Consider the following 27,564-nt stretch of genomic DNA (forward strand, 5'->3'; position numbering starts at 1 on the left):
GATCCATGCATCAAAACTATTTTTTTGGACCACGGTGTCGCCAGGACACTGTGGAACCTTGATTTTTGTGGTGCAGGCTGTACCCCTGGCCATGATATGTGATTTGAGGGTCAATTTGGGGGGGGCATGCAAAAAGGTGAAGATTCGTGAGGATCCGTGCTTCAAAACCACGTTTTTGGGCCACGGTGTCGCCAGGAAGCTGTGGATCCTTGATTTTTGTGGTGCAGGCTGTACCCCTGGGCATGATATGTGATTTGAGGGTGAATATGGGGGGTCCCATGCAAATAGGTGAAGATTCGCGAGGATCCGTGAGGATCCGTGCTTCAAAACCACGTTTTTGGGCCACGGTGTTGCCAGGACGCTGTGGATCCTTGATTTTTGTGGTGCAGGCTGTACCCCTGGGCATGATATGTGATTTGAGGGTGAATTTGGGGGGGGGGGGCTCCATGCAAATAGGTGAAGATTTGCGAGGATCCGTGAGGATCCGTGCTTCAAAACTATGTTTTTGGACCACGGTGTCGCCAGGAATCTGTGGATCCTTGATTTTTGTGGTGCAGGCTGTACCCCTGGGCATGATATGTGATTTGAGGGTGAATTTGGGGGGGTGCCATGCAAAAAGGTGAAGATTCGTGAGGATCCGTGCTTCAAAACCACGTTTTCGGGCCACGGTGTCGCCAGGAAGCTGTGGATCCTTGATTTCTGTGGTGCAGGCTGTACCCCTGGGCATAATATGTGATTTGAGGGTGAATTTGGGGGGGCTCCATGCAAATAGGTGAAGATTCGCGAGGATCCGTGAGGATCCGTACTTCAAAACTACGTTTTTGGGCCACGGTGTCGCCAGGAATCTGTGGATCCTTGATTTTTGTGGTGCAGGCTGTACCCCTGGGCATGATATGTGATTTGAGGGTGAATTTGGAGGGGGCCCATGCAAAAAGGTGAAGATTCGTGAGGATCCGTGCTTCAAAACTATGTTTTTGGGCCACGGTGTCGCCAGGACACTGTGGATCCTTGATTTTTGTGCTGCAGGCTGTACCCCTGGGCATGATATGTGATTTGAAGGTGAATTTGGGGGGGCTCCATGCAAATAGGTGAGGATCCGTGAGGATCCGTGCTTCAAAACTATGTTTTTGGGCCACGGTGTCGCCAGGAAGCTGTGGATCCTTGTTTTTTGTGGTGCAGGCTGTACCCCTGGGCATGATATGTGATTTGAGGGTGAATTTGGGGGGGCTCCATGCAAATAGGTGAGGATCCGTGAGGATCCGTGCTTCAAAACCACGTTTTTGGGCCACGGTGTCGCCAGGAAGCTGTGGATCCTTGACTTTTGTGGTGCAGGCTGTACCCCTGGGCATGATATGTGACTTGAGGGTGAATTTGGAGGGGGCCCATGCAAATAGGTGAAGATTCGTGAGGATCCATGCATCAAAACCACGTTTTTGGGCCACGGTGTTTCCAGGAAGCTGTGGATCCTTGATTTTTGTGGTGCAGGCTGTACCCCTGGCCATGATATGTGATTTGAGGGTGAATTTGGTGGGGTGCCATGCAAAAGGGTGAAGATTCGTGAGGATCCGTGCTTCAAAACCACGTTTTTGGGCCACGGTGTCGCCAGGAATCTGTGGATCCTTGATTTTTGTGGTGCAGGCTGTGCCCCTGGGCATGATATGTGATTTGACAGTGAGTTCGCGGTGGCCCAATGCAGAAATCATGAGGATCCATGAGGATCCGTGGTTTTTAACCACGTTTTTGTGTCATTGTGGCCGCACGAAACAGTGGATGCGTGATTTTTTTGGTGCTGCCTACAGACTAAGACATACTCTACAATATCATGGTGTTGTTTTTTTATTTGAATGAAAAAATCATATGAATTCATGAGGATCCGTTTAAAATCATCTGGATCCGCGTTTTACCCTGACCCTTTATTATGGACTGTCATCATTTGCAGAGGTCACCCTAGCAAAGCGACCTGAAACATTTGAGAAGAATGGGTGCAGGAACTAGGGAAAATACAATTAATAATAAGAAAATAAAATAATTTCAAACCGTTTCAGTCTTATATTCTGATCAATTGATGCTAAAATGTATAGAAACTACGTGCAGGTAGTGCATGAAACTACAGGTGTGCATGTGTGGGTATGTGGCACAGAGGCAGAAGGGCCTGAATGTTCATCATTTTCCAAGCAACCATCACTAGCCAAACGAGCAAAGAATGTAGAACAAACAGTAACAAGGTATTGCATTACTTCAACATGCCTTCTCCAAGGATTGGAAAGCCCTGGAAAAAACTTTCCCTCTGATTTGAAGCTAGGCCTGTCAGTCACAAAAGAACTCTTCTTCCCACTTCTCCTTATTTCAACATTTTCCTTACATGACAAACATGGGAAGAAACATTTCAATTTTTGCAGACACAGTATGTGAAGTGTTTCATTTTTTTAATGTAAGAATACAGAGATCCCCCTCCCATCATCAAGAGCAGCTCCTCCAATAGCAGCAATGCCAGCGGGGACGGGGAGGAGTCCAGTGAGGAAGGAGGAAGAGGGATGCAGGGCTCTGGCAACACAGAAGAGCCCCTGCTACACATGAGGGAGGAAGAAAGAGAGGGGGAAAGGGGGGAGAAGGAAAACATGGAGCGCATACCCTTTCCCCCCCCCCCCCCGGTTCCGGAATTACACAGGAGAAGGTGGGAAAGAGGGTTTGCCGTCCCAAGACTCTTATGCTGGAAGAAGACGAGGGGCGTGCCATTCCCAGATTCTGCCTCGGACTAAGCAGACATGTTCTACACACCCATTCCACTGTAAATAGACTGCACTAAATAAAACTGTCTAAAGACAAGAATGTGGAGCGTCATTACTCTAGAGTAGTCGCAACAACAGCCTCTGACACCTGCGAAACAGCAAATGACCAACTTTGCTTAGAATTCGAGAATTATCTGAACCCACTACACACCCCTCTCCGCAACAGTTTAGCAGCCAAATGGCAGTTCTCTGATTGATGTATTTTATATCTTTCCTAAAATTTATGAAATAAATTGTGTTAAAAAACCGAAAAAAAACTCATAGCAGTTTACAAAAAGTTAAAATGAAGAAAAAAATTGCAGCCATACTTTAAAACATGAAAAAGTTAAAATACTAAAACAGATTAACATTACTTCATCTTTCATGTTTCTAGCAACTTTATGACCCTTTTAACTGAAAGCCAAATTCACTTTTATGAACTCACTTCCAAATTTGTACCACTGTATTATTTCGAAGTTTAAGCTACAATTTTAAGGTCCTCGACATGAAGTGTGCATAAACACCGAGTTCCTGAAAATCTGGAAAGCACCCAGAGGAAACATACTAATAAATAAATCTGTGAATATAGTAAACATAAGAGGATGTTTCTGAAGGACTTTTAAATAATTGAAAAATACAAACACATATATTGGTAACATAAACATAATAATTTATTTATAGGTTAAAACTACCCTACAGTGCTTTAGATTTTGAATATATACATATGTGTATGCTATTTCATATATATGGGAAGTTTTTGCAGAAACATAAGGATTTCATTACTCACTGGAGCTTCTTTCATTTTTTTTGCATTCCTATTCCACAGTTAGTTGCCCCAAGTCTCTGCAGCTAGTTATCATATACATTTAAATATTATATATACATACTGGAGTGGAAAGGCTTCATGTGTTTAATTGTATTTCCATAATGTTTTTAGACTTGCCCATGAAACAGTAAGGCAAGCTGGTATATTTCAGTAGGCGGACTGCTGACCTTGAGTATCACTTCAAATCTCAGTGCAACCAGTCTTATGCATAGCTGCTGGGTAGATCAGTGATTTAAACAGAGTTTGGCTGAGACAGCACTTCATCTACTGAAATCAAGGTGGTTGTCATGATTTAATCACCCAGAAGAAGGGAAGGGGCAATTTAATTGATATCATTATTCCCCCGCACCTTCAACTTGAAGTGCAAAAAAAAAGGTCCTGTTCATTTCCATGGGACTTCCTTTTGCATTTGAAATGGCAGGCACTAGGACCCAGATAAGGATAAGAGTCCAATCACTGAGGTATTGCAGGCATGGCCAAACTTGGTCCACCAGCTGTTTTGGGACTACAACTCCCATCATTCCTAGCTAACAGGACCAGTGGCCAGGGCATAGCTGCCAAGTACCCCGTTTTCCCCGGGAAACCCCCGTATTTTCTTACTGTTTCCCACAGGTGTCCCGAATGGCAAAATACCCCCTATTTGCCCCGGATTACAGAGCTCCTGCCGGCGGCCATTTTTTTCTGGTGCCGCGCCGGCACTGGAAGTCACTTCTACGCACTTCCGGACATGCGTAGAAGTGACTTCCAATGCCGCTGTGCCCATTTCCAAAATGTCTGCAGCACCAGAAGTCGCTTCTACGCATGTCCGGAAGTGTGTAGAAGTGACTTCCGGTGCTGCGCCGTTGCTGGTCCCAGATTTTTCAATCCGGAACTTGGCACCTATGGGCCAGGGGTGATGGGAACTGTAGTCCGAAAACAGCTGGCGGGCCAAGTTTGGCCATGGACCCCACCTGAGGGTAGAACTGTGCAAGGGACACGGGTGGTGCTGTGGTCTAAAGCACTGAGCCTCTTGGGCTTGCTGATCAGAAGGTTAGAGGTTCGAATCCACACGACAGGGTGAGCTTCCGTTGCTCTGTCCCAGCTCCTACCAACTTAGCAGTTTGAAAACATGACAGTGCAAATAGATAAATAGGTACTTCTGCAGCAGGAAGGTAAACACCATTTCCATGAATTCTGGTTTCTGTCGCAGAGTCCCGTTGTCCCAGAAGCAATTTAGTCATGCTGGCCAAGTGACCCGGAAAGCTGTCTGTGGTCAAACGTCAGCTCCATTGGCCTGAACGTGAAATGAGTGCCGCAACCCCATAGTCGCCTTTGACTGGACTTAACCACCCAGGGGTCCTTTACCTTTTAGAACTGTGCAGTTAAAATCAAGTGCAATTGACTCTTGCATGAAACCTAAAAGCTTCATCCCAAGTACCCTTAATTGGAAATAATACCGACGGAACAAATTAGCATTTACTTGTGAGTAACCATTAGGGTGATGACTTTTTCATTTTTTTTTCCTCAAAAATTATTTCCTGTAGCACAAATGGATGAACTTTTGCCTATTAATGACTAAAATGAGGTATATTCCATTGAAATATTTTAAAAAGATTACGCACAAACTGTTTTTATTTTTTTTGTATGCCGTTTTATCATTTCGTAAAATTGTATTAAAAATTCTATATATATTTTGTATCAAATTTGGACACAACACCACATTCCACAATGGGGAGTGTTCTTAGCAACGTAGGGTATAGAAATGTCACACCTGCACAAGGTAAAAGCCCCTTTTTGGGACCTCAAAACTCAGCCAGCAGACCCTGCCCGGCATGCTGGGAAAAGAACCTACAGGAGAGGTAGCAAAACATCGTCCTCTAGCAGCGTCTATACTGTTACTGCAGCTAAAAAAAGCTTCCTTGTGTGTTTGATGACCCTATATAATGTATATATGTGACTCTAAAGCTTGGGTTCAATTTTATACCTGCTTACAGTGACTTCAAAAATGGTCAAAAAACTGATAAATAAAATTTTTTAAATCATTTTGTGCGTGAGGTTTTTTTAATCAAATCTCTTTCAAAGTAAGATTTTATCTAATCTTTAATGAAAGCTCATCAAATTATGATACAGGGAAATGAGGTTGTAAAAAAGTCATCACCCTAGTAACCATGCATGATATAGGACTGTAAGATGTGCCCACATAGCCATGAGATTCATAAAAAAAAGTTATAGATGCTTCCTTAAAAAAAGAAAAAAAGAAAGCAAACTTGAAAGCTGTAGAGCCCTATGGGTGGGTGATTATTATGCCCAATAAATTAGTCAATTTCCTGCTCCGGATAGGGTTGCACTTACTCTGAAGGAGCAGGTACACAGCTTTGGAGTGCAGCTGCAGGAAGGTCCAAGAGGCTTGCTGCTGGCTAATTAGGGATTTAAGAATGGGGATGTACATCCAAATGCAAATCCAATTTAGGCTTGCCATTCCTAAAGCGAGGATATTTGACAAACACTGTGGGATTTCGAAAGTATCTGGGAAAATGGAATAGAAAATCAATGGAAATAAGGCAGAATTATCTGTATAACTTTGAAAACTATGGTTAATATTAATTGTGTGTCCCCTTTTTTTATTGACATGCTCAATTTTAGCCTGGATGCGACAGTGCAGTTTTCTTGCGATGAAGATTATGTATTACAAGGGGCAAAAAGCATCACTTGTCAAAGAATAGCAGAGGTTTTTGCGGCATGGAGTGATCACAGACCAGTGTGCAAAGGTAAAAAAATATATATGATTAATTTGTACTACTAGCCAGCTTCCTTTAAAAAAAAAAAAAAACTTCTAATAACCATCACCTGAAAATATTGTTGAAATGCAAACTAGTGATTTCTGTTGTTTCCTTCTAATTGCTTTACGTTTACTTGTTAACAGATTTGGTTCACTGCATTTCCTTCTGACTGTTCACGCCACAATGTGATAACAGGTTTACTTTACAGGAAACATTACTTTAAAAGAATGTAAGGCCTTTATATGGTGCTTTGGGTCATCCCTTTTGCTGCTTCTCCTCTAGATTAAAGAAAGAGAGAAAGCACTGTCCCCAAATCCTAACATGCCAAAGGCAAACCTTGAACTACTTTCCCTTTATAGCTAGAGCCATGCCACACATTATTATTGCTGAGACTCTGAGGCCCTGTAGATCCAGACAGTAAAATGATGAGTGCTGTGAAGCTCCTGCCAGGCCACAATATTTGGCTGATACGTTCAGTTTGGTTTACTAAGTCTCAAGTTATGGAAGTGCTGATTGAAAGCATTTTGTAGACCTGAGAACTCTCGCTTGGACTACTGCAATGCGCTCTATGTGGGGCTACCTTTGAAGGTGACCCAGAAACTAAAACTAATCCAGAATGCGGCAGCTAGACTGGTGACTGGGAGCGGCCGCTGAGACCACATAACACTAGTCTTGAAAGTCCTGCATTGGCTCCCAGTACGTTTCCAAGCACAATTCAAAGTGCTGCTGCTGACCTTTAAAGCCCTAAACAGGCTCGGTCCAGTATACCTGAAAGAGCGTCTCCACCTCCATCACTCTGCCCGGACACTGAGATCCAGTGCCGAGGACCTTCTGGCGGTTCCCTCGCTGCGAGAAGCCAAGTTACAGGGAACCAGGCAGAGGGCCTTCTCGGTAGTGGCACCCGCCCTGTGGAATGCCCTCCCACCAGATGTCAAAGAGAAAAACAACTACCAGACTTTTAGAGGACATCTGAAGGCAGCCCTGTTTAGGGAAGCTTTTAATCTTTAAGAAATTAGTGTATTTTAATATTTCTGTTGGAAGCCGCGCAGAGTGGCTGGGGAAACCCAGCCAGATGGGCGGGGTATAAATAATAAATTATTATTATTATTATTATTATTATTATTATTATTATTATTATTATTATTATTATTTGGAAGTGCTGATTAGTTTAGTGACACAAAGAATGCAACTAATTGCCTTACCAGGAGTCAGTGTCTCTCCCTTGCTTCTTCCCAATCCCCCTGAAATGAGGAGCTTCATTTGTCCACTGATCATTCATTGCTAAGGACATGCCACCGTTGAAAGAGGTTGGACTAGACACTTTTCTTTGTATATCCTTCACTTTTTACATTAAACTTTCTTACAGTTAGCAAGTATAATAAATTATTTGGTAACATGGAATTCTGTTTTGTTTTGTTTTAAAAAAATTGCTATTTATTTCTAATAATGCAAACCTTTCTTCACACGCCATTCTCAGGGTCAGTTTTCAACATGCTTTCCTAGCTTCATCCCCAATAATTTAGCCAAGCGTTGGCAGTTCTTTGAAAGCCATAAGCATTTCAATACGCTGTAAGGGTGGATCTACACTCGTGGTTTATAACGTTAAGAATGTGTTACTAAAATGTGACACCAGAGGGCGTCACCCACAATTAGGAAACTGCATGTTAACTGTTATACAGTGATAGATGATAGATAGATCATTCTAATAACGTTTAAACGATCAATGTAGATCCAGCCTAACTGTCTGGCTCATTATTATTCTAAGCAATGTTGGCAAGAGGTGTTTTGGGTTTTTTTTTTAAAAAAAAAACATACAAGATGATAAAAGGTCTGGAAACTAAGCCTTATTAGGAACGGTTGAGAGAATTGGGTCTGCTTAGCCTGGAAAAGAGAGGACTGGGAGGAGATATGATAGCCATCTTCAGATATCTGTCATGCGGAGGATGGAACAAACTTGTTTTCTCCTGCTTCAGAGGTTAGGAACCAAAACAGTGGCTTCAAGTTACAAGAAAGCAGATTCCCACTAAACATCAGGAAGAACTTTTATGACAGTAAGAGCTGTTCTATAGTGGAACAGACTTTCATGAGAGGTGGCAAACCCTCCTTCACTGGAAGTTTTAAAGCAGAGGTTGGATGTCCATCTCCTGTGCATGATCTAGTTGAGATTTCTGCATTTCAAGGGGTTGGGCAGGATGACCTTTGGGGTCACTCCCAACTCTACAATTCTATGATTCTAAGATTCTCTTTCTCCATTTTAGCTGCTGTTCTGTGAAGGGGTCTTTTTACAAAATCGGATCTCCTCAAACACATGGTTGAGCTGCAGTTTTAGTGAACTCAATCATGCACAGGAGTTGCTCATAGATAAGTGTTTCCAAGCAGTGGATATACTGTCTGAAGAATAGCACAGACGTTAATGGGAGAAGCAGAGGCACTACTTAAGGACTCCTACATGCCAGCTATTAAATCAATTGCCTGCTATGCAGTAGCAACCAGTGTGGGTGGAGGCACAGCTGGCTCCGTCCTCCTGACTCCAGCCCAGCAGCACTATAGCTTACCTGGACAGAACTATGACGGCGCAGGGCAGTGGCGGGTTGGTTATCTGTTCACTCTTCGTTTATTTTGAAGCGGGTTCTTCAGGTAAAGGAGGGCAAGACTAGCCAAACACTGTGGGGACTGCTTGAGAATTAACACTCATAGGGTTGGGCTGTGTGGCACACACATAAAATGATGTATGTGGAAACTCCTGCATGCATAGGCCAGAATATCATGGTTAGTCATATGGGGTGCAGATTTATGAGGCAGATTTGGGGGCTTCCTATGGGACACCGGCAGCCCACCTCAGAGCTGAGTTGGGCCTCCCCTTGCTAGCAACCAGAATTGATCTAGTCTATTTGAGATACTGGCACAGGCTAAATGCCTTCAAGGTTCATACTCTTACTAAGCTCTGTTGGTTAGAGCAACCAAGGACAAGGGGGCTGGGCACAAAAGTGCCAAAATAAGCTTAGGGCTTATAATCTTCAAATGGAGAACTACTTAGCCCTTAGCCCACAAGACCTTAGAGATTGGATTTCTGATCAGGATGCCAACCAAGACAGAGCATCCATCTTTGCCACTACTTACTCTATTTGGCACCCCCAAATTAAGACCAATCACTCAAGGCCCCATTACCTTGAGACCTCCCCACAACCACGCAGGGCCTTTGTAGAACTAAGATTCCAAGGTTAATGTTGTAAATTTCTTTTTATGTTGTAAACTGCTACAGGTTACATTATATGATTTTACAGTGGAACCTCGAGTTGCGGGCGTAATTCGTCCAGGAGGCACGTCCACAACTCGAAGTGTTCGCATCCAAAAGCACTGCGTCTGCACACATGCGTGGCACGATTTAGCACTTCTGTGCATGTGCGAGTGGCGAAACCCAGAAGTAACTGTTCCAGTACTTCCGGGTTGCCACGGGACACAACTTGTAAAGAAGTAACCTGAAGCGTACGCAACATGAGGTATGACTGTATATGAAAGTTTCCTTTTATTCTCTGTCGTCCATTATAAAGGCTGTTGGCTATATACATTAAAATTGACTGTCTCCCCATATCTCTGCAGCCCATATTGGGTGTGGGGGGGGGAGACATTTGCAGCAGCATCCGAATTAGACTTTTGTCTTATTGGAGAAACGCTTCTTTGAAGTCAGTTCAGGGAAATGTTAAATATGGTTTCCTCCAGCTTGGATTTTTCCTTCTTTCTTAATCCTCTAAACGCCAAGCAGCTGTATTAATACTGTGACTTTCAGGAGTGTGAGATTAAAGGATTTGTTAAGGGGTATGTGTATGTGTGCGTTTTGGTTCACACTGCTGTGTGAGCAGCAGGCAAGCCAACTGATTATTTGTGGCCTGGTAGTTTTTGGAGCTATTTTCAATACTGAATCATTTGTTCTAAGATACAGTCTGAACATGAGGAAACATTCATATAAATGTTTTATACCAGCTACCAACCAAAAAAAAAAATTCTTCTTGTATTGAATTCAACCCTCTAACATCTTTTATTTAATCTTTTCTTTCTTTAGTTCCTTCTTCCTCTAATCTCTATGTTCCTTCTCATCAGAATCCTTTGGCCCCAGTCTTCTATTTTACCAAATTACAGTTTATTTTACTAATCCTTACCCAATTTTATGTGGCTTGCCCTTTTGAACAGGAACCTATTCCTATTGAACTGTGTCCTTTCTTTCTCTCTAAATTAAAACATTCACTTCTCTTTCCTCTTGTATTCTCTTCTTGATTGTTGTTACTTTCTGAACATAGTGCAGAAGTGTGGTCACTCAGAAGTAAGCCCCATTGTGTTCACAGACCCTCCAAGTGTCCCTATTTTCCAGGGACGTCCCTGATTTAGAGAAACCATGCCGGTTTCTGATTTGATCCCGGAATGTCCCACTTTTCCTTAGGATGTCCCTATTTTCTTTGGAGAAATGTTGAAGGGTATGGCGCTGTCCAACCCCCAAACTGTCTGAAGGCAATCCTGTATATGGAAGTTGTTGTTGTTTTTGTTGTTGTTGTTGTTGTTGTTGTTGTTGTTGTTGTTGTTGTTGTTAATATACCGTCCTATACCCAGGGGTCTCAGGGAGGTTTACAGAATAAAATCAAGATATAAAATGTTGGTATATATATGTTGGAAGCTGCCCAGAGTGGCTGGGGCAACCCTATAAGATGTGTGGGATATAAATGGTAAAATGATCATTATGGAATGGGATGTCCCTATTTTTATCAGAGAAATGTTGGAGGGTGTGTGTTCAATGAGACTCATAGGAAAGGAGCAGCAGGTCTGCCTCAAGTGGTTTACTCAAAATACTATCTAGACACAGCATCCCCAACCACATTGTCCTGGCCCTTAATCAGTGGCGTAGCGAGGTGCTGCGACACCCGGGGCGGCAAATTGCCATGCCCCTGGGGGGTGCGGCATCACTATGTAACGGCACATGCGCACCAGTGGGCTATCTGCCTGGAGCCTGGGCGCTCTGTTTAGGCTCCGTTTTGAAGTCGCGGGGGAGACGTGTGATACCCTCTACCTTGTACGCATGTGCAGCATCCTGCTGCACATGCGTACTAGGTAGAGGGGGATCGCGCCCCCACAACTTCTAAACAGAGCCTAAACAGAGTGTCTAGGCTCAGGCACCAATCATGGGGTGGGGGCGCGGCCCCGAGTGCTACCCCCCTCCAGCAGGCACCTGCGTGGCACCCAATCGCTCGGCCAGTGCGCCTGCAGTTTTTTTTGTTCGCCCCCTCCCCGAGGCTGTCGTGCAGAGGCAAGGGGCGCGGGTGTGGCCCTGAGTGACACCCCCTCCAGGGCGGTGTCTGGGGCTGACCGCCCCTCCGCCCCCCGCTTGCTCCGCCCCTGCCCTTAATGCAGAAGTCAGTCATGTAGGGCCAAGCTCCCATGAGCCTCTTTCTGATGGGTGTTCCTAGCATGTTGCAACCAACATAGGTGGGAGTTGTCAGTCTGAAGGAAAGCTTATTCCCCATAGGTATGACCAGAGGGTCGCCCCCCCCCCCGGCACCTAAATATCTAGGTATGTGTGTGGAAATTGCCACACCCTGGACTGGGTCCAAGGCTCTTATTTGAAAACAGTTCCCTTCCCTTGATACAGGACACATCTCACTCACCATTCCATGCAACTGCGGAATGTATTGCTTCCTGGAAGTCAGCTTGGCTTTTTAAACTGAGAGGACTCTTGGTGGAGAAAGCAAGTGCTTTTCTCCCCAGGGAGGGTCAAATAAGTTGGGTGCTATCTTGCGGTCCCTGTTTAAGTGTTTGCTTGAGAGCCCCAGAACCCCCACCCCAACCAGATTTTTGGTGATATGACTAGTAGTTGTGCAAGGAAGGGCACGAGCAGCCTTTCCATTGCAGGGCTTCTTCCTAGAAAGTGACTGCAACTTTTAGCAGTTTAAGTGTGTACAGGATTGTACTAGTTTTTGAATAAAAAGGACATGAAAGAAACATACATTTTGGGGAAGTTACATTTTCAAGACAGTGTGACTTCCATTTTTATAAGAATTGGGCCTTTCTAACTTGTATTTCTTTTTCCTTTCTTTTCTATATCTTGTCTTTTTTTATTGTAGCATCCATACATTGCTTTATTCATGCAGCTAGATCAGGCATGCCCAGCCGCTTGATTGAAATCTACTGGTCGATTGCAGGGTGTCCCTCGTTGATCCTGGCCGATCACGTGATCCTGATCGATAGCCACCCCCCCAAAAAAGCTCCACAACTTTGGTGAATGCTACCCAAAAAGAGCTAAACAACTTTGGCTCCCCCCAAAAAGCTCAACAACTTTGGTCAATCCAATGGGTAAATCACTGCCAGTTTTTTAAATAGTGGGAGTAGATCACAGTCTCTTGGGAGTTGGACATGCCTGAGCTAGATCTATCTGTTTTTTTCTATCTTAGAAAAATATACATAAAATATATACATAAATTATAACAAAGAAACAAGGGACATTATATTTTAATTTGTTTTTTTGGTTGGAAGTACATATGAAATAACTATGTTAGATTTTAAAAAAAAATAAAAAATGAGGTCACCTAAGACATTCCAATCTGTTTATGTACATATTATTCACTGAAGCGCACACTCCAGTTTTTCTATTAAAATATTGCATTTTATATCAGGATTCATCTTGCTTAAAAATAATTTACTTTGTTAACAGCATGCAGGTTTATTACAAACATGCTGTGTTCCTGACATGATCAAATTCATTGAAAACTGACTTTATTGTTCCGCGAAAATAGTTCTAATAAAATCTTATTGCTATATAATGCATTGCTCATAAATTACTTTTAAATGATATTAAAGCATTCTTTGAGCAATGACAGCAGATAATATTCTAAAGAAGATTTTCATTAAAAATAGAGAGGATTCTATTTAAGTGTTTGCTTTCAATTTAGCAAAGAAAGCTGTAGGAACTCCTGATTTACTACTGCTTGCTATGTGCCGCTGGAGGGTTGTAGTTTGTGATCTATAAGATAAGCCTCAGATTTTCTGTTACTGCCACACGGCTTGAGGAACTCTCCAGCATAAACCACTTTTTTCTGATGGTACTATTTTTTCATTCCGTGCCCCTGCAAGCAACATGACATTCTGTTGAGGTAGTGAGTTACTGATTCCAGTTCTGTTAAATATTTACTCCAGACCTTCCAAGTGTCCCTATATTCCAGGGATGTCCCTGATTTAGAGAAACCATGCCAGTTTCTGATTTGATCTTGGAATGTCCCACTTTTCCTTAGGATGTCCCTATTTTCATTGGATAAATGTTGGAGGGTATGGAGTTATTCGACCCCTGAGCCATCAGAAGGCAATCCTGTGTAGGGAAGGGTTTTTTTTAATGTTTAATGTTTTATTGTGGCTTTTTTATGTTGGAAGCTGCCCAGATTGCCTGGGGCAACTCAGTTAAGATGTGTGTGGTATACATAGTAAAAAATATCATTATGGAATGGGATGTCCCTGTTTTCATCGGAAAAAATGTTATCCTCCTGGATTCATATGTAATGCATGGGAGTATTCATCATAAACAGCTAGAAAATGCGTATGTAGAATAAGAGCAGACAGTGATACAATGGTGAGGTTTCATATCTGTAATGCATTTATTTTGATGAAATACTTCAGTACTCAAAAGGGGATCAAAGAAATGCATGTGGGCGTAAAATGAAGAGCAGACAAACATGGTGGCCCTGTTGCCACCGGCCCCCCATGCCTGCTTGATCCACTTCTGACTTTCACATATTTAATTTTAAGATTTTAACCATGTTTAGTCAAAAACAGTTAAAACTCCCCTAGTGATCCAGTATCCTTCATAATCAGGGTTCCTGGTCAAAGAAAGGATTCTTACCACATGCAACTTAACTAGGGATAGGAGAGAAATATGGCAAGAGTGAATTCCGATGCAGAGACATCCATTTGCACTGTGCAGATTGGATTCGGTGTCTGCTTGAGAATCTGCACCTTGCCTGATCTCCTACAGTAATTACCTTGCCAATCTTATACGATATGGTCTGTAGCAGGCATCCCCAAACTTTGGCCCTCCAGATGTTTTGGGCTACAATTCCCATCTTCCCAGATCACCGGTCCTGTTAGCTAGGGATCATGGGAGTTGTAGGCCAAAACATCTGGAGGGCCGCAGTTTGGGGATGCCTGGTCTGTAGGCTGCCCATCTGGCTTTTCTTGCTTGTTTCTTAAAAAAACAAACAAACAAAAAACACCACAGTGTACTGCTGCCTGCAAATGGCTGGCTAGATACATCTTCTAGATACACAGGAACCATGGCTGCATAGATACATCTTCCACTACCGTGTTTCTTATAAAATAAGACGTACCTATAAAATAAGCCATGGCAGGATTTTCATCCGTTGACAACATACCCTGAAAATAAGCCGTAGTGCTAGGCGCAGTTCTGGAGGGCGCCAAGGAAGAGGAAGAGGCCTGTCGGGTTGGGGCCCGGAACCGGATGCTGTTGAAATTGCCATCGTAATTTCCCCTCCCTGCTCCGTTGCCTCGCTCGCTTTCTCACCTCCGCGAACCTCCCCTTTTCAGCGGTCCTCTTTTCCTCTCTGCCCCCCCCCACACTCCGGTGTCTGATTAAACAAGAAGGAAGTTTGGAAGTGGAGGCTGTGAAGCTCTCCCTTTAAGAGGCAGCCTGCAATGACGAATCGCTGAAATTACCATTGTAATTTCCCCTCCCTGCTCTGTTGCCTGCTCGCTTTCTCACCTCCGTGAACCTCCCCCGCCCGGTCCTTCTTTCTTCCTCCCCCTCCCCTTTTCAGCGGTCCTCTTTTCCTCTCTGCCCCCCCCCCCGCACTCTGGTGTCTGATTAAACAAGAAGGAAGTTTGGGAGTGGGGGCTGTGAAGCTCTCCCTTTAAGAGAAAGCCACAGTGTCCCCTGGTAAAAGGCTGAGATTTCTTCACCAGCCCTGTTTACTTACTACAGCCTTTCGCTTTCTCCCCCCAGTGTCCTGCCAGGTTGGCCCCTTATCCTGTTATGGCACTTAGGTCTTTATTGGGTGGGTGATGAGACAACTTTATAGGGACAGGAAAAGGCTGGATCTTCCTGAAACTTTTTTCTTTCTTCTGCCGCCGTCTGTGCAGCAGGAGGAGGCAGGCGCCCGGAACCATATGGTACTTAAGGTAATTAAAAAATAAGGCACACCCTGAAAATAAGGCATATGCTTATTTCCTTGAGTAAAATTGAAATATACTTAGGAGAAACACGGGTACAATTCCCCCTGAGAGTGATGGCACACCATCAAACTGCCTTGCTCCTAAGGGTATTTGCTGCTGTGTTTTCCCTACATATACTGGGAGAAGTCCTATGGGCTAGCTAGCGACTTGTAGACAGCTGCAGTTATGTTTATAAAACAAGAAAGAGAAGACATAGAGGCAGCGATCAAGGTCACCTTGTTGTTCTTTTCAGCCAAGAAGTTATATGCAGGTGGTGTTGTTGGAGTTAGTTTGTTTGTTTTTGAATATGCATGAATTCCTTCTAAAATACCTGCACAGACCTGGGACAGGGCAGGCAGTACTCCAGTGCCATGGGACCAGCTGAAATGGGTTCTTCAGCCTCCCTCTAGAAATCCATAGCCATAATAAAACACCACTCTGAAGGGGGCCCTAGTTATGTTTGAAGCAGTTATGTGACACAGCATGAGAACTGTAAGTTCAGGATCTGGAAGGCAATGAATTTGCCCGCACAACATAGTAATGCCATGGAATAAGTTCTTATTTCCTTTCCCAAGGAGCAGGAGAGAAAAGAGCAAAGATTGTGAGCACAGGGATAGCAATGTGCGAAAGGGTAGATGGTACAGGTTTCTTATGAAAGTCTTACAGAGCTGAAATAGCAAGCAAGCACTAATTTAAAACATACTGGAACAAAAAGGTGTGGGGTGCCATTCCTCTGGGACATGGAGGCTGCTGGTAGCAGCAGGAAAGGAACTGAACTCTTGATTTTGAGTCTGGATACAGTCTCAGCCATTATAACCAATGTGTGCTTTTCCATTGACTGAAATAGGTTGTGGGGTGAAAGCTTGCTCTCTCTTCAATACAGCAATTCTCATTAGCATTTCAGATAATCAAAGGGCTAATAAGCAGAGTTGTTTAATAACTCATTCAATATTGCTGGCTGGATTTTGAAAAGAGACTACACTGAAGGGCAATCAGAGGGTCAAAGAAAACTAGGTCATATACGCAGTTTTCTGTATCAGTTCAAAAATATTGATTCTTCAGAGAACTGCACTGAGCATAAAAGACACATTTAAGGTCTTCATGGCTTCGGTTCCTTCCAGTTCTTCAATAATTTCATACAATGCAGGAAAACAGATCAATCTCTGATTATTATTTTTAATGAAATTTAACTTAACACTGCTTTTCAGATAAACAAACTACTTGTGCAGTCCTATGGATGTCTGCTCAGAAATAGTTCCCACTGCATTCTGTGGGGCTTACTTCATAGTAGGTGTGTTTAAGATCACAACCTAAATTTAATGTAGCTACATGCTTTAATTAGGTTATAGATATACAGTCGTATCTTGGTTGTCGAACGCCCTGGAACTCAGACATTTCGGCTCCCGAACGCCGCAAACACAAAAGCGATTGTTCCAGTTTCCAAACTTTTTTTTTTAAATTGGAACGTGCAACGGGGCTTCTGTGGCTTCTGATTGGCTGCAGGAGCTTCCTGCAGCTAATCTGAAGCCACAATTTGGTTTTAAAACATTCTGGAAGTCAAATGGACTTCCAGAATGGATTCCGTTCGACATCCAAGGTACGACTGTATAAGCAAAACTTTCACCTATAATAGTTATGTCTATGTAAACTTCCTCAAGAACACATCATCTTTAATTCAGTGAAACATACTTACAAGTGAGCATGCACGAGAACAGCCTGTTAGCATAGCAGAATATTATGTATGTATGAGCACTTTAAACTGGTGTTTTTAGTGGTGTACAGTAACGTCAAGACTTAAATCATAAAATACAAAGTAGATTTAATCATAAATCCAGTTACAGCAACATATATGGATATATAACATCAGACAGACAGGGGAATGTTTCGGAAGGAGCTCACCCAACACAAAAGGATGAGACTCCCTTTTAACCCAAATTGGAATACAGAACTAGATATTAAAATTGCAAGGGCACAGAATAGCATTTCAAAGACACCATGTACAGGTGTTTTTGTACCAATGGTAGAAATGTCTGAGCCAGGATTAGTTGAAAGATTCAGGAGAAGCAAAAATAAGTACAGACGACTCTCAACTTACACTGGGATTACATTTTGGGGATAGCACGTAAAGCCCAAAATGTGGATAATCAAAACCCATTGGACTCAATGGTGGGTTGAATTGCCCGAGTCTTTTTTTCCTGGACACCTGCCCCCTTTCTGCGCCCGTTTTAATTTTTAAAAATTCTTTTGCCAAGCGCACGAAGCTGAATGTACACAAGTTAAATGTGCACAAATTGTGAGTTACCTTTACACAGGGCATAGTAAAAAAAATAGAGTTCACTCCCACAAGAGGGGGCGATGGCCCTCAACTTGGATAGGTTTAAAAGGGCATTGGACGAATTCATGGTGGATAAGGCTATTCATTGTTAGTAGCCACAATTGCTATGTTTTCCCTCTACTGTTGGAGGCAGCATGGTGCTGGAAATTGCAAGTGGCGAAATTGCTGTTGAGTTCATGCCCTACTTGTGGGTTTGCCTTGAGCATGTGGTTGGCAATTGAGAGAACAGGATACTGGATGCAGAGCTCTTCTTAGTTCTTATGGTTAATTACCTACTGGAAGATGCAAAAATTATATCTTTTCTAGGATCTCTAGAAAGATCCTAAGGTGCCAGATATCTAAAACTGGCTGTTAAAATTTGGGATAATTCTGTTATGGGGAGGAGAGTTAGATTAAACATAGATTCTAAAATGCACAGAATTATCTTCCTGAAAGAACTTTATTTTGCTTCTGGGAGCACATAAAAAAACCCATAGTTTTCAGAATTATGTTACAGATGTTGGGAAATATTATTGTAACAAACCTTTGATTTTAAAATAGTTGCATTCTGTATTAATGAGAAAATCTTATGAGAGTAGGTGGTATAATCAATTGTAATTAACCATGGAAACGAAAGAGTATGGTATGCAGGCTTAGAAATGCAAAAGAACATTTGCCCCAACACTTTGCTGTGCTGTTGTGTTGTATTGTGAGCGGAATAGTGTTTGTACGAGGTACGTTTTTTACATTGCAATGTAGTCAAAGCAAAATTCCAAGTATGCTTGGTACTTGGCCAATAAATTATTCCTATTCCTATTCCTTTTAGAGGAAATGAGCTCTATGTAAAATGCATCTTAAAATAAATAATATAGGGTAAAGTAATGTTAATGTTTCCCAAGCATAAAGTAGAAGGATAGAATGCTCAAAGTTTTTGCAACAAAGAGCCAGAGTTTGCCCATTATTTATCATTAGAGTTCATTTCAGTCCAGAGCAATGATGAAAAAAGAATATTGAAAGCACAGAGCCTGTGATGTACTTGAAAAAAAAATATTAATGCAAAACCAACAAAACTGCAGTGCCATTAGCAAGCTAAACATAATGATGCTACTGGCAGTGAAATTGAACTCTTCAAGCATAGGAAGAGAATTTTATTTAAACTCATCCAACAAAAATGACTGTCCTCAAGAATTAAAACATGGATGAGGCTGGTGCCCTTGAAGCTTTCCAATTGTTACACTCTGAAAGTTCTAAGTCAGGGAGCCACGTTAGACTGCAGTCGAAAGAACTTTGGAAAGTGGTCGACATTGTAATAGTTTAAATAACATGCAATGTTGCAGGCTAATGGGGTAAAACCTGAGAAAACGTATTCCTCTTTGTAATGCTACTGCTAAATGGATAATTGATGAAACTGCAGAGAGCTGGGAGGACAATGGGATATTGCTTTTTCACACCTCAAATCTTCCATGCTTTACATTTGCTTTGAAGCAACTGTTGCTAAAGAATGGTTACTGCTGATACGCAGGGGAAAAAAATGATGGGAAACATTTAGTAATGATTCAAGATTTGTTTCTTATCATTGACCTCTACAGAGTTTCATCAACATTGGACGCTTGGGTTGAGAACATGATCCGTGCAGGATGCACGTTCGCAACCCGCGTCTGCGCATCTGCACAGGCGTGGTTGCGATTAGGTGCTTCTGTGCATGCACAAAGCGTGATTTAGCATTTATGTGCCTGTGCGTGCGCCGAACCCGGAAGTAACCCGTTCTGGTACTTCCGGGTTCGGCGCAGAGTGCAACCCGAAAGGACGTAACCTGCAGTGGACGTAACATGAGGTATGACTGTATATAGTCCTGAATGGATCAGGAATAGATCCATATGACCCATCATGTTCTCCAGTGGCCCCTTCTCTTGTTACTGTTGTGAAAAAGAGCCATTTTAGGTAGCACTTTAGCAACAGGCCACACAGGGGAAGAACCCAAACTGTAGTTCCTCTCCATACCTGTGTCTTCCTTAGTTCCCTGGGTCAATGCTGGTGTGGGAAGAAGCTACAACTTGGCCTTGTCCCATATGGCTCGGGACTTTTTGTATTCCTATTACAGCTTTAAAAGTATGTGATTGGTGTAAACCAGGCATCCCCAAACTGCGGCCCTCCTGGTGTTTTGGCCTACAACTCCCATGATCCCTAGCTAACAGGCCAGTGGTTGGGGAAGATGGGAATTGTAGTCCAAAACATCTGGAGGGCTGAAGTTTGGGGGTGCCTGGTGTAAACCCCATCAAATTCAGTGGGACTTGTTTATTTATTTTTCCAGACATTTCTATATGGTCACATGCAATATATTAAAACAAACCGATACATATTTCTAAAAACAATAAAAAATAACACAGAATAAACTCAGCATAATTTAAAATAACAAAGAACAACAAGAGATAATGGGAACCATACACTTAATAGACTTAATGGTCTTTACTTCATAATCAACAAATTATACGTCTTCACTTCCCAAAGTCTTGTGGAAGCGGTATGTCTTTTTCTGCCTCCTAAAACAGTACAATGCCGAGGGGAGCGATGCCTCAGTGAGAAGACCATTCCAAAGTTTTGGCACTGCCTCTGGAAAGGCCTGCTTCTGTGAATAGGATTGCAACTTACACAGATTTTACTTACGTAATTATAGTTTTATGTGCTTGTCCCCCCAAAAACTGTGAAAGGCGGGCCAGGAGTGTGGGGGAATACTGCCCAGGGGGCAGGAAAGCCGGAAAAGTCAATAATCACATGCACCATTTCCTTCACCTTACGAGAGTGATCAGAGATGCCAGCCTAGTTTGCAGGTGCCCTTGCAAGAGCAAATGGAGGTGCACAGAGATTGTGTGAGTGGCCTAAAAAAGTTATCAAAGGAGCAACCTAGGGAGAACAATAGAAGTACACACGGAGATTGCAAAGCAGGGCCCTAATATGCAAGGCAGTTTGTTCAACTGGTGGACAACCTAATAAGCAACACTGGCGTAGCAAGGGGGATGCAATGGGGGCAGGCCCCCCTGGGTGCCACCCTAGAGGGGGGTGACACTCGGCACCCCCCACACACACGACTCCCAAGCCAAGCGGCACCACTCCAGTGCCATGCAAGGATGGTGCCAAGGTCCTTTGCTCGTGGCTGCAGCAGTTTTCCAGCGAAAATGACCACAAGAAGTGCAGCAATTGTCATGAAGATTCAAGAGAAAGAAATCTATATGGCTGAGGCAGCAAATGCTCCAGAAACTGTGAAGGTGATGAAGCAGGTATGTAGCCAGTCTTTGGTCAAGACTGAGAAGGCATTAAGCATATGGCAGGAAGACGTGAACTGCAAACATGTGTCTCCTGAGGGCATCACGTTGTGACAAAAGGCTCTCACACTCTATGCACAATCTAAACCTTCCATTGAGGGTGGGCAGTCTGTGAAGCAATTCAAAGCCAGTCCTGGTTGGTTTAACAATTCTAGAAATGGCTTCAGCCTCAAAAATGTGCACATACTGTAACAGAGTAATCTATAGCTGCAGACAAAGGGGAGTCAAAAGCCTATGCGGAGCAATTAAAGAAGTTGTTAGATGACAAGGGATATCTTCCAGAGTAAGTTTTTAATGCTGACAAGGTGGGGCTCTTCTGGAAGAAAATGCCTGAAAGTATTTACAGCTCCAAAACAGAAAAACAAGCCTCTGGCTTCAAAGCAGTTAAACACCATGTGACTGTGTTGTTCTGTGGCCAGGCTTGCTATATAGCCCACACCTTTAAAAGGCAAGAACAAGAATCTCATTCCTGTTTTCTGGCAGTCCAATGAAAAGTTTTGGGTGACTACAGCAACATTTCTGGATTGGTTCCACAAGTGCTTTGTTCTAGAGGTGAAGTGCTACCTTGAACTTCAACATGAGGACTGTCAGGCTTCGGGGAAGTGGCTTCCTCCCTCCCTTTGGCCGTGGATAAACAGAACAAAGCAAAAATAGTCTCTTACCATTAAAAGAGATTTTAATGATCACAGTGAAAGAACAAAGAGTCCATTCTCGGAGTAAAGGTGCTCCCAATTAAGGTTCACACCCACTTCCCCCTGAGTCACCCGAGTCACTTCCTCATCTTGCAACCTGATCTCGCAACCACTGTGCCTTCTGTGCAGCTTCCTGATCTAATCTCACTGACCTTGGACTGATCAGCTGGACACTTTCCAGCGAACCAGAGTCTGTCAACTCCCTCTCTCCCCTGGTTCTTCTTCTATCTGTTCACCACCCAGTTCTTCCCAACATTTGTCTTCTGAACTATGTCCCTCCACAAACCACTGCTCCAAATCTATACTGTGCCACTGCTCCTGGGAAGATTAAGGATCCTGATCAGGAGCAGGGGGAGGCGGAAGCTCCCACCATTCCTCATCTGTGCAGCCCTCCTCAGCACGGTCCCTGACTAGGACTGCTTCTCATTGTGGACAACGCTCCTGGCCGCCTTGAGGCTCTCCTCTTTGCATATAACAATGTTGAAGTTGAAGTATTCTCCCCACCATATGACTTCCCTCATCCAACCTCTGGACCACGGTGTGATTCACTGCTGCAATGTGATTTATAGGAAGCTCACTTTCTCATGGATACTGAATGCTATGGATGCTGATTCCAATCTGAATCTCGTGGAATGCTGGAAGTCTTTCAACATTGCCAGTTGCATCACTTACCTCAAGCAGGCAATGGAGTTAATTGAGCCCGAAACAGTGATGCATGCTGGCAAAACTTTTGGAAGGAATGCGCGAGAGATTTTAAGGGTTTTCCAAGAACTGAAAACAAAGTAAACAATATAGACCAAAGCTGGGAGAACTACTGTAGTATGATTTTGTACAGAAGCAGAGGTGGAATTAGGGGGGTTTCTGCACTGGGCGCTGAGCCAAGATAGTGATACAGGGAATGCTGGAACAATGGCAAACAACAGAAAGTGAGAGGTGGGGAACACCAAATTTAGGCATCGTACAGGGTGCCACTTAAATTTTAAAGCCTGAAGTCTGCCACTGGCAGAAGATAAAACTGACAAAGACGTGATGGCGGCAGCAAGTTGGAACCTGCATAAATTTGCTCAACTCTTCCAAGCGATAAAGCATGTCAGTGATTTGATTGCTGAGTTTGATCCCTCCATGGAATGGAGCCTCAAAATCGCATGAAGGATTACAGACACTATGAGACTGTACCAAGAAATGTTTGATTAGCCCAAGAGACAACAGCAGCAGTTACCATGCTTCTCTCTCTCAAAAAAAAATCACCAGCCAACACAATCAACCTCTGAAGCTGAACCACAGCCAAGCACTTCATTTGAAGCAGGCTGTCAGTCACCCACACTTGTCCTCCTGGAACAACATCCATCTCAGAAGAGGAAGACTAAGCAACACAGTTGCCATTCACTGGTAAGTGTTGTGCTATGGTTTTTATGGTTTTAAAGGGTTGTTCTGACTATACACAATTTTGCCTTCACGTGCTATACCCCGGGATGTAACCTCCATGTAAGATGTGATCCTACTGTAGACATGGCATTGTTGGGCAGTGAGACACAATGAGTACCTCTTAAATTTTACTTTCCAGCCCAAAGTACTGGCAGCATTGTTTTTCATTTCACTTTCTCCATCCTCCTACTAACCGCCAATCAACTGAGCTTCCCTGCTTTGAGTAGCATTATTGTATTATGTCCATTGATGTTGAGCTTTTTAACTGTTAGCTTGATCTCCAGCTCAGCTTGTTTGACTATCTGCTTAAACTCTTGACTCAGCTATCCTGATCAGCTTACCCAAAAGCCGTTTGCCTGAGTTCTCAAAGGCCCTTTTTATGTTGACAAATAATTTTTGTGCAGCAGAAAAGGGTCCATACATTGATTATACATTAATATATAATCTGTTAAGTTTAAAACTCACCAAAGACCCGGATCTGAATATGAGAAGTGTGTTTCCTCACTGAGATAATACTATTTATTTTTAAGGGGGGGGGAGTGTAAGATAAAAGGAAATATTGCGTGCATCACAATAAATTATTGACCCTGCAGAAAGAAGATTGTTAAAAAGAAGGTAATCCTATGGTGCAAAATACATCAGAAGGACTTCAAAAGTTAGCTAGAAATTTATGCATATATTGCTGACTGTAGCTTGTGGTTAGTGAGAAGAGAGCTTAACGAAGAGTCTGAGGTTGGATGTTATGCTGCCAGAGCCAAAGCTTGGCTTAGCTCAGCATGGTGCAGGATCAAAAAGGTCTGGGGAGTAGCAAAGCGACTGCAAGCTCCACTCTGGAAGTTGCACATTTGTGTGGTCCTGATAAGCTATAGTTTGACTTGCTGTGCTGTGCAGAGCAGGCCAATGAGTCTTTGACAACATTTCCACTCTTCCCTGTTTGTTTCTCGAATTAATGCAATGAAAACAGTGGACTTCTTTCAAGAAATTGCGCAGTTTGGGTATGCAGTCACTGATGTTCATTGCACAGGATAAGCTTATTGTAGAACGGTTCTTTGCTTCCCTAAAAGCGATCACTGTAATCAGTCACTTTGGAGTCATTGCCATAATTCTCATGTTTGTCTGAATCTCATTTCACCTCAGTAGCTAAGCAGAGAAGCAAGGGTAAGGGACCTGCAACACACTTTGCTATCTTGAGTTCCCTGTTCTCACCTCACATTTTTTAAATAGAACCACACATTTACTTTACATTTAATAATGCAGCAGCATTAGAATAATTTATGCAAAGGCTTATACATAAATCTTGAGGTGTTTACCCTAACACAAATTTCATTATTATATTTTTGGAATCTAATCTCCGGATTTATAAGATGTATTTTTTTCCTTATTAGAAAACTGCAGTTTTTACGTAGTTTAACAGATGGCAATGGCAAAAGTGACTGTGGGACATGCCTTCTGAATATATTATTTTAAGTCATATAATATCTTAAAATCCTTTATAAATAGCAGCAGCTGTCAGACATAAATATGGGGGAAAGGCAGATCTTAAAAAAAGAAACATTTGATCTTTCATTTGTATATGAAGAAAAGGAAATGTGGTTCAGAATCTGTTCAGAAGTATTGTTTATCTAAATCACAACAATATTACTGCTCAAATAAACTGATTAGGCCAAAGGTGTTTGTTGCATGCATCATTAAAGCGGAGAAGAACATGCAAGATCTATTGTTCCCAGTAGACTTCCTCCTCCTCTGGTAGATGACTCCTTATCTTGTATTAGCCAGAAGAAAAGGGAAAACAACAGCTCTTAGTTTGTGAAGTGTTCATTCTTTCCTTCATTTTCCATTCCATGTTTGTATCACTCCAGAACAGAGGTTAGCAATGTGGTGCCCTCCAGATGTTAGACTCCAGTTCCTATCAGAACCAGCTGATGATGGGAATGGTGGGATTTGTAGTTCAACAGCATCTGGGAGGGCAGCATGCTGGCTAAACTAGTCTAGCAGCAACTTTAAAAATATAAAGTGTTCCATCCTTGGCATGTATTGGGACTTGGGGACTTCTAAAGGGGTTCCTGGGATCAGTCTATAAATGAAGCCAAGGGATGCATTTTAAAATCTGGTGTCTGAATATCTTCTTCTTTCATTTTGGAAGTCACCAGGCCACTCTAATGCATATGGAGGTCTTCCTTGGAGACACTGGGAGTGACTATTAGCTGCAATTAGAACATAATGTGATGTTATTTGGGAACTGTAATGTTCATTTCTTCTTTCACAGTAAAGACTTGTGGATCTAATCTTCAGGGACCTGGTGGCACCTTCACGTCCCCCAACTTTCCATTTCAGTATGACAGTAACGCTCAGTGCGTTTGGGTTATCACAGCAACCAATCCAAATAAGGTAAGTTCAAATGTGATAATAATGTAAAGAGCTAAAAGTTGTGATCAGAAGTATTAGCTGATTTAATATGATTTAGATATTACGTACATGCATAATATACACGTGTATGTTTGTTGCTGTTGGAGATGGGGAATGGAGCAAGAAATCATGTTTCTTTGCATTCCTCATGGTCTCAAAGAAGCAAACAATTTTGTTGATCACTAGGATATTAGGAGTTTGTGGGGGCGAGACACCTTTAATTCCTGGGCCCAATAAAAGTTTGTCTTCATCAAGGTTTGGGGAATTGCCGTAAATGGTGCAAAACACTGAACCCCTGGGTTAAGCTTATGTTAACAACCCAAGCCTGGTGATAACTAGGCTGAGAATTAGAGGAACAAAGACGAGTGATAACCTAACAAAAGATGAGACATCAGGACATTCGGTGCCAGACAGCAAGGGGAGGGGAGGGCCCCCCTCCAGCTGTGTCTCCCCCCCCCCGAAAGCTGTGTGTTAGCGGGCAGAGACAAAAGCTTGTAGGATTTCTGTTTTGGATTATGTAAGCCCAGGAAATCATTTGAGTCAGCAGCAACAAGTGAGCAGGGGCAGAGGAGAAGGCAGTTGGTCGGTTTTATGCAACAGAGAGGATTGGGCACAATGGGTCTCTTTGAATCTGATACTGTAGCAATGGAAGGAGCAGGGGCCCCTTAGGATAGGATGTGAATGCTCTGAACCCCCTCCATCTAGGCTTAGGTTGTGTGTGTGTGTGTGTGTGTGTGTGTAGGCATTGCACGCGGGGAGGTCACAGCCTTTCTCCATAACTGCTGAACCATAATGTAACAAATTTGGCCACAACGTTCCATGCCCATCAGGGAGGGAGGGATCTGGCATAATTTCCCCCTCAAAATAACCACACCTTTCACACCTAAAATAATGATTAAACACAAAAAGTGGTGCTCAAATTATACGTCACCACCAGAAGCTCTGAAGACTCCAGTAGCATCCAATAGAAAGGCAGATCGCACGCTGTTGCCTCCAAAGCTGTGCCACAGCAACCAACTGAAAACAGTCCTTTTGCAGCAACAAGGCCCAGCTTTTTCAATAGGCCGCAGCATTGCCAAGCAGGGAAAAACAAACAGAATAGAGCATTTCACAATTGGGGGGGGGGACACACAGGGATGAGGCACAACAAAGGGAGGGGGAACACATAGCCATGGGGGAGGGGAGGACCCTGAGTCAGCCAAAGCAATGGGGGGGGGGTTGGGACAGGGAAAACTGAGTATGCTGCAGCATTGCCCAGCAGGGAAAAATGAGTAGGCCTCACCATTGCCCAGTAGGCCACAGGCAAAAACAAACAGAATATGGGGCTTTTACAATGGGGGTGGGGGGTCACAGGGATGAGGCACAACAAAGGGAGGGAGGGGAAACACATAGCCATGGGGAGGAAGGAAGAACCCTGAGTCAGCCAAAGCAGTGGGGGGCGGGTTGGGACAAGGAAAACTGAGTAGGCCGCAACATTGCCCAGGCGGCCACAGGCAAAAACAAACAGAATATGGGCCTTTCACAGGGTGGGGGAATCACAGGGATGAGGCACAACAATGGGGGAGGGGGCTCACAGGGATGAGGCACAACAAAGGGAGGGGGAAAACACATAGCCAGGGGGGGGGGGAGGTAGGACCCTGAGTTAGCCAAAGCATTGGGGTTGGGGACATTTTCAGGAACAAGCGTGGGTGGGGGAGTCTTATTTTTGAAACTTACAGTAGGGGAGTCAGGGTTGGGACAGGGCAGGTGAGGGGACTCTGAAGGGAGACTCTGAAGGTCCATTTAACACAAAAACTCGCAGCAACACGTGGTCGGGCCAGCTAGTGTGTAAATAAACTATATAGTATAAAGTCACC

General features: G+C 43.3%; 1 protein-coding gene across 1 annotated transcript in view; it reads left to right on the forward strand.

Annotated features, from left to right (window-relative positions):
* Positions 1-27,564, forward strand: part of CSMD3 (CUB and Sushi multiple domains 3) — a 584,303-nt gene that overhangs the window by 301,727 nt on the left and 255,012 nt on the right. Inside the window, exons 10-11 of the mRNA XM_060277658.1 lie at positions 6,217-6,341; positions 25,569-25,690. Of these exons, the coding sequence (XP_060133641.1) occupies positions 6,217-6,341; positions 25,569-25,690 (247 nt within the window). The remainder of the gene's footprint in view (positions 1-6,216; positions 6,342-25,568; positions 25,691-27,564) is intronic.

This window comes from Zootoca vivipara, chromosome 8, assembly GCF_963506605.1.
Source record: "Zootoca vivipara chromosome 8, rZooViv1.1, whole genome shotgun sequence".
NCBI classification, from domain to species: Eukaryota; Metazoa; Chordata; class Lepidosauria; order Squamata; family Lacertidae; genus Zootoca; species Zootoca vivipara.